A 15,515-nucleotide genomic window follows, 5' to 3' on the forward strand; every position below is an offset into this window, starting at 1 on the left:
GTTAACATTCCACCAGATGACATCTCTCATCACTTCAGACATCATGTGTCTCTACCTCCAACCAGCTCCCTATCTGTAATCTCCACACCCCAGAAGGCAAAAGGACCATACATTCCATTTCTTGTGCTAGAAACCTGATGGTCTTGACCCTTTCCTCTCTTGCAATTCTCAGATTCAAACAATCATGACACTTCAGGTATTTTACTTGACAAGCAGTACTTAATTTATTCCTGACTTAACATCTTTTTTTTTTCTTTCCTTTTTCTTTCTTTCTTTCTTTTTCCTTTTTTTTTTTTTTTTTTTTTTGAGACACAGTCTCACTCTGTTGCCCAGGCTGGAGTGCACTGGCGCGATCTTGGCTCACTGCAACCTCCGCCTCCCAGGCTCAAGAGATTCTCTTGCCTCAGCCTCTTGAGTAGCTGGGACCACAGGCGCCCGCCACCACGACCGGCTAATTTTTGTATTTTTAGTAGAGATGGGGTTTCACCATGTTAGTGAGGCTGGTCTTGAACTCCTGACCTCATGATCTGCCTCCCTTGGCCTCCCAAAGTGCTGGAATTACAGGAGTGAGCCACCTCACCTGGCCAACTTAACACTTTTAAAGTCATCAGGAACCCTTTTCTATTCTCTGATCTCTGGTCTCCTACTGTTTTTCTCCAGTGTTGTTTACACTGTGCATAGGGGTTTCCAGACAATCGGTAACGCTGCCCCTTTCCTGTGTAATGCATGTCAGCAAACTGCTTACGTAACATCTGAGTTCCTAAACAAGGGACCACCTACAACCTGGGGTGCTCTACTTCAGATCCTGCCAAATACTCATCTAAAAAATACATACTGCTTATAGTTCCCCTGTCCATATCACTCCTCATCTAATCTGTCACTGACCCTTGAAACAATGTATGTCTATCTGCCTTGTGCACTTCACCCGTGGGTCATAACCATTCATAATTTACAAGGAGTCAAAAACTACAGCAAGTACACAGGTAAAGTGCCCTTTCTCCCCATCACAACTGGTAATTATCTCTATCTTTGCAATTACTACTCTGCATTTACATTTATCTTTTTATCTGTCTTCCTCTCCCAAATGGCTGGGAATTCCTTAAGAGAAGACACCATTCATCTTTGTATCAGTTACAAAACGTATTACAGATACTCACATGTTTGCTGAAGGAATGGGTTTTGGATTTAACTTTAACCTCTTCAGATACGAGCATTAAAAATGAAATAGGAAAATACAACAGATTAAATATCCCAGACATTAAAATCTAAGATACAGACTTTTTTCCAAGTGTCTTATTATTATGATAATTATACACCAGAGGTGTTAAAGAAGCTTTAGAGTAAAAGTTAAAATCAAAACTATAAATATCTAAGTTTAAAGCAATCAGGAATACATGCTTTTTATAACACTATGGCCTCTGTGATTTACTAGATTAAGATTTCAAGTAATAAAGGAGAGGAGAGGTTACATAAAGTAATCTTTGTAATTTAAAAAAATCCTCTATGAATATCTCCTGGAGGTGTTGGTCATTATTTCATAACAAGCTTACTAAAAAATGCCACACTCTTATATATCATGATACAACCCAGGGAAACTGATTTCTTTAAGGAAAGCTTAAAGAACAACTTATTACCACAGACAATTTAAACATGCAAACTAAATCAACCTTCCTACACTCATAGAATCAATTGTTTCATGTGTGAATTATTTAGTTTCAGGCTCCAAGCAATACATTTCTTCCTAGACAATTGTAATAATAAACGCATTGTATAAAGCTATAACGACATTTTATAAATGCAAGTTAAAATAATAAAATTGTATGGACAAGATGGTCCAAAACAAACCTCAGTAGTATAAAAAAAAATCTTGACTATTAAGTAGGTCTACAACAAAACCTAAATTCTAGAATATCATTATAAAATCCATTACATGACAAAAAGAAACTAAAACAACACTGCAAAAAAAAAAAATCAAGGTAAAAATAAATTGTAGTTCGTAACAGGCAAACTTGGTTCATAACAGGCAAACTTGGTTCGTAACAGGCAAAGATAAATTGAAGGAAACTGTGCTGCCAGGTGCAGTGGTTCACTCCTATAATCCCAGCACTTTGGGAAGCTAAGATGAGAGGATCACTTGAGGCCAGGAGTTTGAGACCTGACTGGGCAATGTAGTGAAACCCCATCTCTATAAAAACTTAAAAAAAAATTAGCCAGGGGTAGTGATGCCTGCCTATAGTCCTAGCTACTCAGGAGCCTAAGGCAGGACAGCTTGAGCCCAGGAATTTGAGGTTACAGTAAGCAGTGATTACATCACTGCACTCCAACCTGGGTGACAGAGGGGGAACTTGTCTCAAAAAAAAGAAAGACAAAGGAGCAATGCTAAGTGAACAGCCAGTCATCCTCATCAAGTAGTCGTACCTTCCTTGACTCACTTGACTCAGATCTTTCTTCCCATTGTTCTGATTCTTGATGGAACCCCATGTAATAACAAATGGAATTTGCATTCTCTAATTAATTTACTATAATGTATGCAATGATGGTTTAATTTTTGTTGTTTTTACATAATACTGTAAGAGAAATGCCTGCATTTGCTATGGAACATGGAAAGAGGAAAGGGAGAAGGCAAGTGGAGGAAATGAATACAACCAATTAAAGGCCACCAGTCAATTCTGTTGAGCTATTTCATCCCCTGAGAGAAAGAGCCAGCCTGTCCTCTACAAGTACAAAGAGGGTATTAAAGGCAGGCAGTTTTTTAGAAGAGAAAGTGTATTAGTGGGAGAAGCCCACCTCAAAGGAAATCATGTTTACTTATAAGATTTGAGAATTCCCTTAGAGAAGTTGTTCAAAACCATGGTATAAATATTAAATAAAAAGAGGTGCATAACAGAAATGTTTAATAACAATATTCAAAATGTTCCGTTAGTATAATGGTTCTGTGTACATGTACATGGGAGGGCAATTTTACTGCTTTTTACTTTGTCACAGGGCAAATGTTAAGTGCAGACTAACTCACTTTCAAATGAGACTAGTTTTCACTTGCTGCTATTGGAGACCAGCTCAGCCCCAGAAGTCCAAGACTGCATGTTAGTAGGACTTCAAAAATGTTCAAATTTTTTCTCATGCCTAGATCCTTCCCCTGAACTTCAATGGCCTATTTGGACATGTTTCCTTAATGTTTAGTAGGCACCTTAAACTCACATTTACAATTAGAATTTATCTTCCTCCTTGACTTGCCCCTACATCTCAGTAAATCATTAGTTTTTATAACTCTTTTCTCTTTCATGCCTCACACATCTAACCAGAGAGCGCATCTTGTTGGTTCTAACCTCAAAATGCATTGATTTTCCAAATACTTCTTACCACCCTCACTACTCTTCCCGATCCAAGTCAACATTATTACTCCTCTGGATTATTTTAACAGCATCAGAGTGGTTTCACTAATTCTACCATTATTCATCTACACTTTTTCCTCAACAGAGCAGCCAAAATAATCCTTTGAAAATTTAAGTCAGATGTTACTCTTCTGCTCAAAACCTTCCAGTGGCTCCTCATCTCAGAGTAAAGTCAAATCCTTACAATGGACAGTAATGCCCTACAGGATCTATTACTTTACTGACCTTATCTCCTATTATGTTCCCCCTCCCTCCCTCTGCTCCAGTCTTACTTCCATACCTTGAGGCCTTTACACTTGCTTTTCCCTCTGCCTGGAATAGGCTTCTCTCAAATACCAACATAAATGGCCTCTCCACAACTCTTTTAGGTTTTCCTCCAAGACCACTTTCTCTACAGGACCTTCTGTGACCACTCAATCTAAAACTTCAAAAAACCCTGCCTCGACATGCCAGAGCCAGATATAAGACATACACTGACTTCTTTAATTGGCTGGGTTCTATATCTGCCACCTAAAATGTAAACTTCAAGAAAGCAGAGGCTTTTGTGTTCACAGCTCTTTGGTGCCTTAGAATGGATGAGGTATTCACTAAATGACTGATTAGACAATGAATAGATGAATCTTTTTTTTTTTTTTTTGAGACAAAGTTTCTCTCTTTGCCCAGGTTGGAGTGCAATGGCACAACCTCTGCCTCCCGGGTTCAAGTGATTCTCCTACCTCAGCCTCCCGAGTAGCTGATATTACACACATGTGCCACCATGCCTAGCTAATTTTTGTATTTTTAGTGGAGACGGGGTTTCACCATGTTGGTTAGGATGGTCTCAATCTCTTGACCTCGTGATCCACCCGTCTCGGTCTCCCAAAGTGCTGGGATTACAGGCGTGAGCCACCGCACCCAGCCAAATAGATGAATCTTATTTAAACTAACTTTTTTTTCTGTCACTCACAGTCAAGCCTAATCCTCGCTAATACAAGTGCCTAGCACAATGCCTACCAAACAGGAGTTCGACAAGCTGTTTTGAGAGTCCTTTCCTTATAGAGTCAAAACATATCAAAAACTACTAAAAACACTAGTTCTTTTTTTCTATAAAATATGTAGTTTGAAAGATAGCTGCCGAGAAACCACCATCACAGTGATAGACATTTATATGACAAAAGGGTCTCACTGCTGATCAATTTTAAATCTGTGCTTAAGGGTGATCGCTTCTGAGGGGAGAAAGGACGATTACCCAAGATCTTATTTTCTTTAGGTTTTCCTATGAGTGTGAATAAATATCATTTTAGATTTTCCTATCACTTATACCATTTCTCACAAGTTACTTTATATTTCCATATGGCAGTCCTTCATAATTCTTGGCTGAAATGAAAAAAAATTCTTTTTTAAATTCATGCATACACCTCCAGAAAAATAAACTCAGAGTTGAAGAGTTGCTGGAGACCAGCTGTTTTCAAAGGTTGTTTAGGTCTAGAACTCCGTTTTCAAAAGAAATCTTATGTCAAAGTTCAAAATACAAAAGAAAGTGTTGTGGGCTGAAGTAGAGGAAGAAAAATAGAACCCATTTTGCAAATTCCATTCCCTATGTTAGCATGTCCAACTCATGAAAATGCATTGAGCTGTATACTTATGATCCTGTACACTTATGTACATTTATGTAACTGTATGTGTATTATTCTTTAATTTTTAGAAAAGTACCAACATTTTTAGAAAAGTACCAACATAAGCCTAAAAAATTTGTGGCTGTTATGTTCTAAAGTTTGAATAAGCCTCAGGCAACACACAACAAACTAAAATGAAGTTTACATTTTAGGTGGCAGATATAGAACCTAGCCAATTAAAGAAGTCAATGTATGTCTTATGTCTGGCTCTGGAATGCCAAGGCAGGGTTTTTTGCAGTTTTAGATTGAGTGATCACAGAAGGTCCTGTAGAGAAAGTGGTCTTTGAGGAAAACCTAAAAGAGTTGTGGAGCGATTCAATTATTTGAATCTGTTCAAATAATTTCTGACAATACATATTAAAATTCTATAACATATTATTCACATAGACTCATGTTTACCTGCACTGTTAATGACAGATAGGCAGATGTGTGTCAACAATAAATAATCACGGAAAAATAAAAGCAACAACTATAACAAACATAGAGAATATTTATACAATGATTAATAGGTACTTTTCAAACTTTATAAACATTTATACATATTAACCTATTTAATCCTCACAACAAACCTCTGGGTTAAGTACTAATAGTGCACCCATTTTACAGGTAGGAAAAGGGAAGCTCAGACAGAATAAGATACTTGTCTAAGATTACACCTGAAACAAGCTGGGGTTTCAACTCCAGGTGAACCAGTTACCTAACCTCAGAGTCCATGGTCCAAATAACAGTTTCTCTACGTATAATGTTTCTGTAATCTAATTGCAAATATATTTTTAATTTTGCCCACTAAAATCACTTATCATAGTTATTGTTGTTATTATGGCCTATCAATAAAAAAATTCCTTAAATTCACAGGCTGATATGGTTTGGATTTGTGTCCCCTCCTAAATCTCACGTCGAATTGTGACCCCCAGTGTTGGAGAAGGGCACTGATTGGAGGTGATTGGATCACGGTGGTGAATTTTCCTCTTGCTGTTCTCATGATAGTGAGTGAGTTTGCATGAGATCTGGTTGTTTAAAAGTGTGCAGCACCTCCCCCTGCATTCTCTTCCTCCTTCTCCAGTCATGTAAGATGTGTGTGCTGCTCCTTTGCCCTCTGCCATGATTGTAAGTTTTCTGAGTCCTCCCCAGCCATGCTTCTGGTATAGCCTATGGAACTGTGAGCCACTTAAACCACTTTCTTTATAAATTACTCGGTCTCAGGTAGCTCTTTATAGCTATGTGAGAACGGACTAATACAAAGGCATACAATAATTTCAGTTTTAACTGGTTTAGGTCTCAGGTAGCTCTTTATAGCTATGTGAGAACGGACTAATACAAAGGCATACAATAATTTCAGTTTTAACTGGTTTAGTATTTTCACACAATGACAAAGAAAAGGGTATTTTGGAAGCATGTTAACAATAACCCTTAAAAACCAAACTATTTCACAATTTAATGATAAATGCTTTCCAGATATACTTGTTAGTATAATTTCCCTGAACTATTTCGTAATACTCAAAGATGGGTGCTATCTCCATGCAGTTATAGGACTTATGCCAAAGATGACTGTAGTGGGTGAATAGTGCCCCCAAAAAAATGCCTATCCACCCAGAACCTCAGAATGTGACTTATTTGGAAATAGGAACTTTGCAGATGAAATTAGTTAAGGATCTTGAGATGAAATCATCCTATGACTGACATCATCCAATGACTAGTGTCCATAAGCAGAGGACCCCAAGAGACATGGAGAAGATGGTGAGAAGATGCAGGCAGAGAGTGGAGTGATGCATCTACAAGCCAAGGAACACGAAGGACTCCAGGTAGCCACTAGAAGCTGGAAGAGAAGCATGGGATGCTTCCTCCCTTGGAGTCTTCTGATGCCAATTCTACTAATACGGTGATTTCAGGGACTTTAGTGAGAGACTAATTTCTGTTGTTTACGGGCACTCAGTTTGTGGTAATTGGTTATGGCAGCCCTAACAAACCAATACAACTACTAATTCAAGATTCTGTAAGATACATAAATACAATCTGGTTTCTGGAGAGCAGCTGACAATTCTACCTGCAGCATCTGATTATCTCCATACCTCTTCCCCCAACTGCTTACATGTCAACCTTGTCTCCAATAAGATTCATAAGATTGCCATTAATGTGTCCGCTCCATCCACTGCTTAGGTTTCTTTGCAATAAACAGATTTGTTACGTTAAACTGTCCTTCAGAAAACACTGTTCTGAAATTTTCTTTCACTTACTTTGTTTGTAATTTCCTACTTCATATTGCAAAACTAAGGTGCAGTAAATATTGCTTTACAACCACAAGTGTAAGAGAGTTCTAAAACCTTGGTCGTCACTGGTGGTTCTGTCCTGTTACTTAATGTTCGCTATGATTCATAGGTGACACTGACAGAACTGCTCAAGTAGCTACTTCAAATCCGTAGCTGGCCCAAAATCTGCAAACACTGTAAACTGTTAGTTTCTCGAAAAGATTAACGATGTATTGATGCCACTTTCAGCCTGTTAACCTCCAAAAAGATATAGAGGTCTTCCTGATGTGGTTTTCTTCTTCATCATCATCTATCAGCCCAAGCCACAGCATTTTCAGGAAATGTTCCTAGCTCAGTATCTCAAAAAGCAATCTTTTGCTGCAAGTAGTTCCTCCATGCCCAGTGTTCTTCAGTGTCAATCTACAGGATCCTTAATCCTTCTAGTGATTTTGGGACATGCTCTTTCTATTCCGCTCTGCTGCTTTCCAAAACAGTTTATATTCGCACTACAAAATGATCACTCTTACAATCTTATATCCAAGTCTACAACTTAAACTTTTGATGCCAACTCTATACAGATAATCCCTGGAAATAAACTGGCAGGATTTAAACATGTGGTCTCTTACCAGTATACCACACTTGCAATATACTCTAAATATTTTTCACAAATCCTATAATTACCTTGGGAATGGCCCAGTTATATCTCATCATACCTTTTTGTGAAAAAAGTATTAATTTGTTGAACATAAAATTTTACATATTCTAACATTTTGGTAAGTATATGCAAACATACATAAATTATTTTAAAAATAAATTTAACTTTTATAATATTTGGCTTATATTAACATTAAAATTATTTTAGAATTCTTAAGTATACTTACTAAATATATATAAATATATACGTAAAGTATACTAATGTATGCTTTAAAATTCCTAAGTAAATTCCTAAGTATATTTACTAGATGACTGCAGATAGTCAAATTAGTTCCCTGAGACATAAAACCATTAGGAATCATAAGCTGGCTTTACGAACATAGTTTTTACTCCACAATCTATCTGTAGAACCAGCAGTACACAACTTGGATATACTAAATATTTTCATTATTCCCAAAGGAAAATGAAAAAAAAAAAAAGTAACATCATCCACCTATGCTTTACTTTTGGAACGGTCTCAAGAAATAATGCAAAGTGTTACTAATTTTTATCAGTTACCTGCTTATATGAAAATTACAACTATTATAGTAGCAAAACAAGGAGAAATGGAAAATAAATATATATATTTACGGATATATATATATTTATGGATATATATAAAAAACATATATATGGATATAGTGAGTAAAAGAAAAAGACAAAACAAAAACTTAGTATAGTACAGCATGATTAAGTGTATTCTAAAACAAAATCTAGGAAATGCCATAGATCTAATCCTGAAATTAAATGAGAATTTTCATGAATATATTTATTTAAAATGCCTTAACATAACCTTATATATGTACTAATTTATGTTTCATGTCTACTTAAAAGAGGAATTGAAGCATACTTGCAATTAATTCAAATCATGTGATAATTCATAGTTTGTAGAAGAACCTTTGATATTTCTAAATTGATTACTAGTGCACATCCAACACAGCAGGTCTACAACTGCTACTTCAACTGATTTGATAAAGTGGAAAGTCATTCAGTATAGGCTACTCTATTCTATAGCCAAAGACCTCTAAGCAAATGAGAAAAATGTCTTAACTTAGTATATCAGTTTGCTAGGGCTGCCTTCACAAAATACCCCAGGCTGAGTGGCTTAAACAACAGAAATTCATTTCCTCAATTCTGGAGGCCAGAAGTCCAAGATCAAGGTGTCAGCAGAGTTGGTTTCCTCTGAGGGCCATAAGGAAATGATTTGCTCCAGGCCCCTCCCCATGGCTTGCAGATGGCCACCTCCTCACTGTGTCTTCACATGGTCTATCCTATGTACATGTACATCCCTGAATGGCTGTGACTCTAAATTTCCTCTTCTTATAAGGACACAAGTCAGATTGGATTAGGGATATCCTAAAGATCTCATTTTAACTCTCCTCTCTTTAAAAGCCCTATCTCCAAACATAATCAAGTTCTGACATACTGAGGTTTAGGGCTTTAACACAGGAATTTATGAGGGACACAGTACAGCCTGTAACAGTTAGAAAACATTTTTGTTCCCTTGACCATTCAATAAAAGCAAGATCCCACATGGTTGTCTTCTATAACTAAACTATTTTATTATAAATATTTCCACCACCAACAACGTATCCTATTAACTACATCATATAGGCAGATAACATTCTAATATTCTACACCTGATTTGAAAGACCAAATGAATTAATAGATCATACACAAATTATGAGGCCCCAACCTACAACTTCCACGACATAATGATTCCAACCAATACAATGTTAGCTGTGTTGACTCTGCTTCAGGGGATATAAAATGCAATTAAACTAATAACTAATACTGATTATTCAAAATATGTATCAAACTCACTGACAAATTTTAATTGGCATTTTTAGAAGGCTATAGCAACAAAGAGATTAATATATATGCCTGTGATAGTAGATGAATTTGAAATTTTCAAACACTATAAATTTTCCAGGTGGTTGCCAACTGGAAATTAAGTGTTCTAAGTGCTCACAGTAGGTGAATAAAAGATAAACATTTGGTATTTAGTAAGACATTTATCATAAAATGATGGAAACTCATGAGGAACTGGAAACCAGGAGACATATTTAAGCAGACAAATATTAGGGTCAAATCAAGGAACTGCTAGCTAAGAACATACAAACAGAGTCTTAAAAGCAGAAAGAGTAGTATTAAATGGAAAGGATTTAAAAATCAAATACATCAATGAATGCTCTTAATGCTAAAATATGGAAACAGAGAAATATGGCAAAAATTAAAAATGAGTTATCATTGAATCTACTCTGAAAATATACTGAATATTGATCTCTTCTAGAAGCTTAATTCTATTCCCAGCTGTCCCAGGAATAAACCCTGGTCTAGAGTAGCAGTTCGTAAATAGTAGTATAAGAATTCCTGGAAAACCTATGAATTTATCCTTAAAGAAACAGTAGAACACACAAATTTAGGTGAGGTTCCCAGCAAAAAGCACCAAAGGGAAGGTGACATTTACTTTTAAGTTTCTTGATGAAGGAGAAAACTAGACAACATTCTTGGTCACAGCTGCGGCTTCCCACAGATTTAACTTAGGCAAAACCCACCATGCAGCTCTGTATTGAGATGCTGAAGGCTATATAGATATATGATAAATGAGAGAAAAGATATCCAAAGAAGGGGTGGGGGAAAGCAGGATTTTCTCAAGTAATAAAATTTGGAAGGAGAGGTTAAGGGTGTAGGAATCAAGAGTCCCATTTTGTGGCATAATATGATTCTGATACCTTTTTTGAGGTGCAATGGAAATGGCAAAAGCTATTGTCTATACAAGTGTGGATCTTAGAAGGAAAGTCTGGGATATAAATTTGTAAGTCATTAACATAATGGTGGTATTATGGGAATTGAAAGTATCACCTAAAGAGAAGATCTAGGGAGAAAAAAAGAGAAGGGTTCACCACTAGGTTAGTGAAAGTCACTTTTAAAAAAGCAATGCATAGGCCGGGCGCAGTGGCTCAAGCCTGTAATCCCAGCACTTTGCGAGGCCAAGACGGGAGGATTACAAGGTCAGGAGATCCAGACCATCCTGGCTAACATGGTGAAACCCCGTCTCTACTAAAAAATACAAAAAACTAGCCGGGCGAGGTGGTGGCGCCTGTAGTCCCAGCTACTCGGGAGGCTGAGGCAGGAGAATGGCGTGAACCCGGGAGGCGGAGCTTGCAGTGAGCTGAGATCCGGCCACTGCACTCCAGCCTGGGCGACAGAGCGAGACTCCGTCTCAAAAAAAAAAAAAAAAAAAAAAGCAATGCATAGACACTGCACAGAAGAAGAGGAGAAAGTAAAGGAAATTGACTGTAAGAGAGAAGAGCCAGCTGGGAAAGAGATAGATGGGAGTGAGACAGATTGGGTTTCAGTAAGACACAGACATTACACCTGAACCAAGAGGAAGACAACAGCACAGTTTCTGACACAGTGTAATCACCCAATAAAGGCTTGTTAAATTAATGACTGGATGAATGAGTTACAGACTGAACTAGCATGGCATTTCTAGAATTAAGAGTTGACTAGGAAAGGATGGAAATACATGGTAAAATTATGATAACTCTAAGAAGTTCAGACCAAGGTGATGCTGTAAACTTACCTTAGTTTTATTTTAATATACTCGCCAACCAAAAAAGAGTAAGTTCTGTAGTATTTTCTACTCTTTAATAAAATTTAACAATGAAATAGATTATTGGGAAGTAATCAGTAAAACTTTTGTAGATTAATTTTAACTGCTTAGACAAGGAAAAATGTATTGAACCTTAGAAGTACAAAAAGAAATATTACAACGGTATACAGAAATACAATAACGACTCAAAATACTTCCACTGAAATGCAACAGAAAAACTGTAAGCCATTCTATCTTAGAAAAGAAGCAGTCCTAATGAAGTAGGTTTTTGAAAACTATCATACAGGTAAGCTCATTAGTTGCAATGAAAGTTCTCCCTGCTGATCTAGGAGTACTTAATGATCAGGATTTGTTATGTCTCAAAAACAAAGGTACTTTTTAATTCATGTGATAGCTCACTGAGGAGGTTTCAAATCTGGAAACTTTTAAATGATGATACATAATACATGTATAAGAGCACAAAAACACTCCAAAGCAAACACAGACTTACTTAATTCAAAACATTACATTTTCTCCTCAAGTCTCATTCATTAATAAAGTAATATAATAATAAAAAAGTTATGCTCAACAATCACCTATACTATAAACAGTGTTTCAGTGATGGCTTTTCTGTGTTAAAGATGAAGCTGGCTGCTCCCTGTGAAACATATTAACGGTATCTGTGGACCCATCCACAGACACTAGACTCCACTCTTAACAGATGGAAACTGAAAAGCCCTCAAACCCCAGCACGCCCTGCTGAAACACCAAAGCAACAAACTGAAAAATACCCAGAAGAACCAAACCAAGTTACAGTTCTGGAAGTCCTTATCAAAGGTAAATATTTTTAAAGAACAAATTAGAATATTAATAAAGAATTTTAAGTATGAGTCAACATAAATATTTTAAAAATTTCATTTACAGCAAAACCTGCTAAACAATAAATTCTACAATAAAAAATACATCTACTCAACCATATTTTTCTCCAGGAAGAAAAACTCCCTGTGTATTTCAAGGTACTTTGTACCATATTTTCATCCACTACTCTGTTATCTATCAAACTGCTTAATGTCCATCAAGAACACTCATTTCCAATTTTTTCCATCCCATTTGGTCAAAAATTCCAAAATATCAGAATTCTCTCTTTAGAAGAGTTGATTTCCCTGAGTTAACGGACCAATCAGTAAGAGTTATTCTGAATATCACTGAGTAATTTTGAATGTTGCCAACCCATTCAGATCAATGCCCTTTTGCCCTATCTCAGGTGGTTTAACACAAGAAAATAATTTCAATTATTTTCCCTTCTTGAATCCTATTAAAACATCTATAACTATATATATGGAAAGATTCTTCTTATAGCAAGGACTTTTTTTGGTAGCAGAGGGGTAAAGTAAGTAATTCAATCATTCATTATAACACTAGGATTTATTAGTAAAAAATTAAGTAAAAAGCTTATTTTTTAAAGCTTTTGTCTTACAAATCAAGACAGGCCATATGAAATATTTACTTCAAAGAAACATACATCTCAGAACAAACTTTCAAAGAAATCTCATCCAATCACATGTTTCTTTGTCAATAAAGTTCTATAAGCCTCATTTTATAGAAGAAGAACAATTTAAAGGGAGTAGGAAAAGATAAAATTGATTTTTTTAAAGAAGAAATATTCATTCTAACATAGAAAACAATAAAATATCCTTCTTTAAGTTGAATTCCAATATTAAAAAGAAAATAAAGAGATTATAAAGACAATTTCATATTACTAATGACTAGTAGTCAACAAAAAAAAATACAGATATTCCAGCATTCCAGATGAGTTGTTTTCCAAAATGTATTCATAAATTGGTTGTTTGACACCAAGTACAGTTGACAGAATCCATGTGAAATATAAATGAAAATTGAGGCCAGGTGCAGTGGCTCACGCCTGTCATCCCAGCACTTTGGGAGGCTGAGGCAGGTGGATCATGAGGTCAGGAGATCAAGACCATCCTGGCAAACATGGTGAAACCCTGTCTCTACAAAAATACAATAAATTAGCTGGGTATGGTGGCGGGTACCTGTAGTCCCAGCTACTTGAGAGGCTGAGGAAGAAAAATGATGTGAACCTGGGAGGCGGAGCTTGCAATGAGCCGATATCAGGCCATGGCACTCCAGCCTGGGTGACAAAGCGAGACTCTGTCTCATAAAAAAAAAAAAAAAAAAAAAGGAAAATGGAATTATTAAGGTAGTCAAAAAATTATATTTAAATCATATTATAACCAAGTATTAATAATAGGTCTATCTGTTCTATGACCCTTTACGGCCTGATCTAAGCCCACAATTGAGACTAGAATCAGGTTAGAAATTTGGGCATTATTTTTTGTCTTACAAATCAAGACAGGCTGAGGGTGAAAATGAAACTCTGGCAGGTATAGTGTCTTCTATAACAAAAAAAGAGAGCACCAACAAGTTGGGCAGAGATAGACTCGGTACTCAGGCAAGTGGGGACACTGATTGCTGGTTCTGGTCTCAGGTACATAATAAGCTATCAGTGCCTATGAATGACATTGAATCAAGAGAGCATCGCCCTGGCCAAAGTGGAGATTTAGCAGTAGAAGGTAGGGCTAGCAGGTATCCATAAGGTTTAAACTGCAAAACAAAGTAATTTATAATATAAGGCCTCATCATCTAACTAAAATTAAACTCATACCTGCATTCATTACAACTCACAATATTCTACAACTCTCTATTTTTAAAATGAGATACTGGGTATGAAAACACTGTGATAAAGTGGAAAGTATATACAAATAAAAGGTATAATTTTCAGTCTTTTAGCACTGAAGACCAGAGCCATGAAATGTTTCTTAAAAAGGCACAAACCTTTACTAGCTTTGTCTAAAGGTTCCAAATCACCCACAAAATTCAGTATATCAGGGTACTTCTCTTCACATACTTCCACCAGGAAATGAAGTAGCGTTGTTTTCTGATCTGCTGACTTTGTGTCCTTTAGCTAAATAGAATAGGAGGGAAAAAAACACAGAGTCATAAGTATGTTGATATTCTGTCTACTTAAATAATGTTAATACTGTACTTTGTAGATAAGGACTCAAAGTTGTAAAATTAGTTGATTTCGTTTTTGAAAAACAACTATTTAAATACTTGACAAACTACTTTTGACTTGCTGCTGCTTGGTGAAAATCATTATTTGTTGCAAAAAAGGAGTAAGTTTAATCCAGTATGCAATGTTTTATAGAAAAAAAAAAAATATGTGGCAAAATGTCTAGGAAAACAGAGTAACCTATGAGTCTATTTAATAGGAGTATTTAAACATCCCTGGGCATTCATCCATTTATCACTTGCACACACTCATAGAATGCCTACTAGACACTGTAGTAGTTGAAGATCTAACAACAAATAAATCACAGACTTTCCTCAAGAAGCTGTTTAGTTAAAAAATATACATATTTTCCTTGGTGTGACAAATAGTATAGTAAAAATAATCACAAAGTTCATCTAGGAGGACATGGCATCAGAACTGAAACTTCAAAGACAGGAAGCTGTATGGGCTTACGGAAGAGAAGGAAAAAATACAAAAGTGTAATAACACAGGTTCATGCAGCAGCATTTACAAGGACTATAGATGAGGAAGGATATGACACATCTGAGGTGGCTGAGTGCCTCCAGAATTAAAGTGTATCTGTATTAGGGAAGGCAAGTAGGGACATGGCAAAGATATAAATCTGAAAAGACCAGAAAATAAAAGGAAAGGTAATGTCATGCAATGGAAATAGGATTTTGATTTTGAAGTAATGCCAGTTTTCCATCTAGATGAGAGATGATCAGATATACATTTTAGAAAGCTCCCTCCAGTGAGTGTGGCTAAAAAGATTAGGGCAAGAGTACTAAGAGAAGCATGAATAGTAATTAAAAAACCCATGGCAATAATCAGGCAGGG

The 15,515-nt window shown here is 36.2% G+C and overlaps 1 protein-coding gene across 5 annotated transcripts in view; it reads right to left on the reverse strand.

Annotated features, from left to right (window-relative positions):
• The window catches only part of DIAPH3 (diaphanous related formin 3), a 506,048-nt gene that overhangs the window by 175,425 nt on the left and 315,108 nt on the right, over window positions 1-15,515 (reverse strand). For all 5 annotated transcript variants that reach the window (XM_025364744.1, XM_025364743.1, XM_025364742.1 and 2 more), the window contains one exon: window positions 14,441-14,570. In XM_025364744.1, the coding sequence (XP_025220529.1) occupies window positions 14,441-14,570 (130 nt within the window). The remainder of the gene's footprint in view (window positions 1-14,440; window positions 14,571-15,515) is intronic.

This window comes from Theropithecus gelada, chromosome 17 (genome assembly GCF_003255815.1).
Source record: "Theropithecus gelada isolate Dixy chromosome 17, Tgel_1.0, whole genome shotgun sequence".
Taxonomy (NCBI): Eukaryota; Metazoa; Chordata; class Mammalia; order Primates; family Cercopithecidae; genus Theropithecus; species Theropithecus gelada.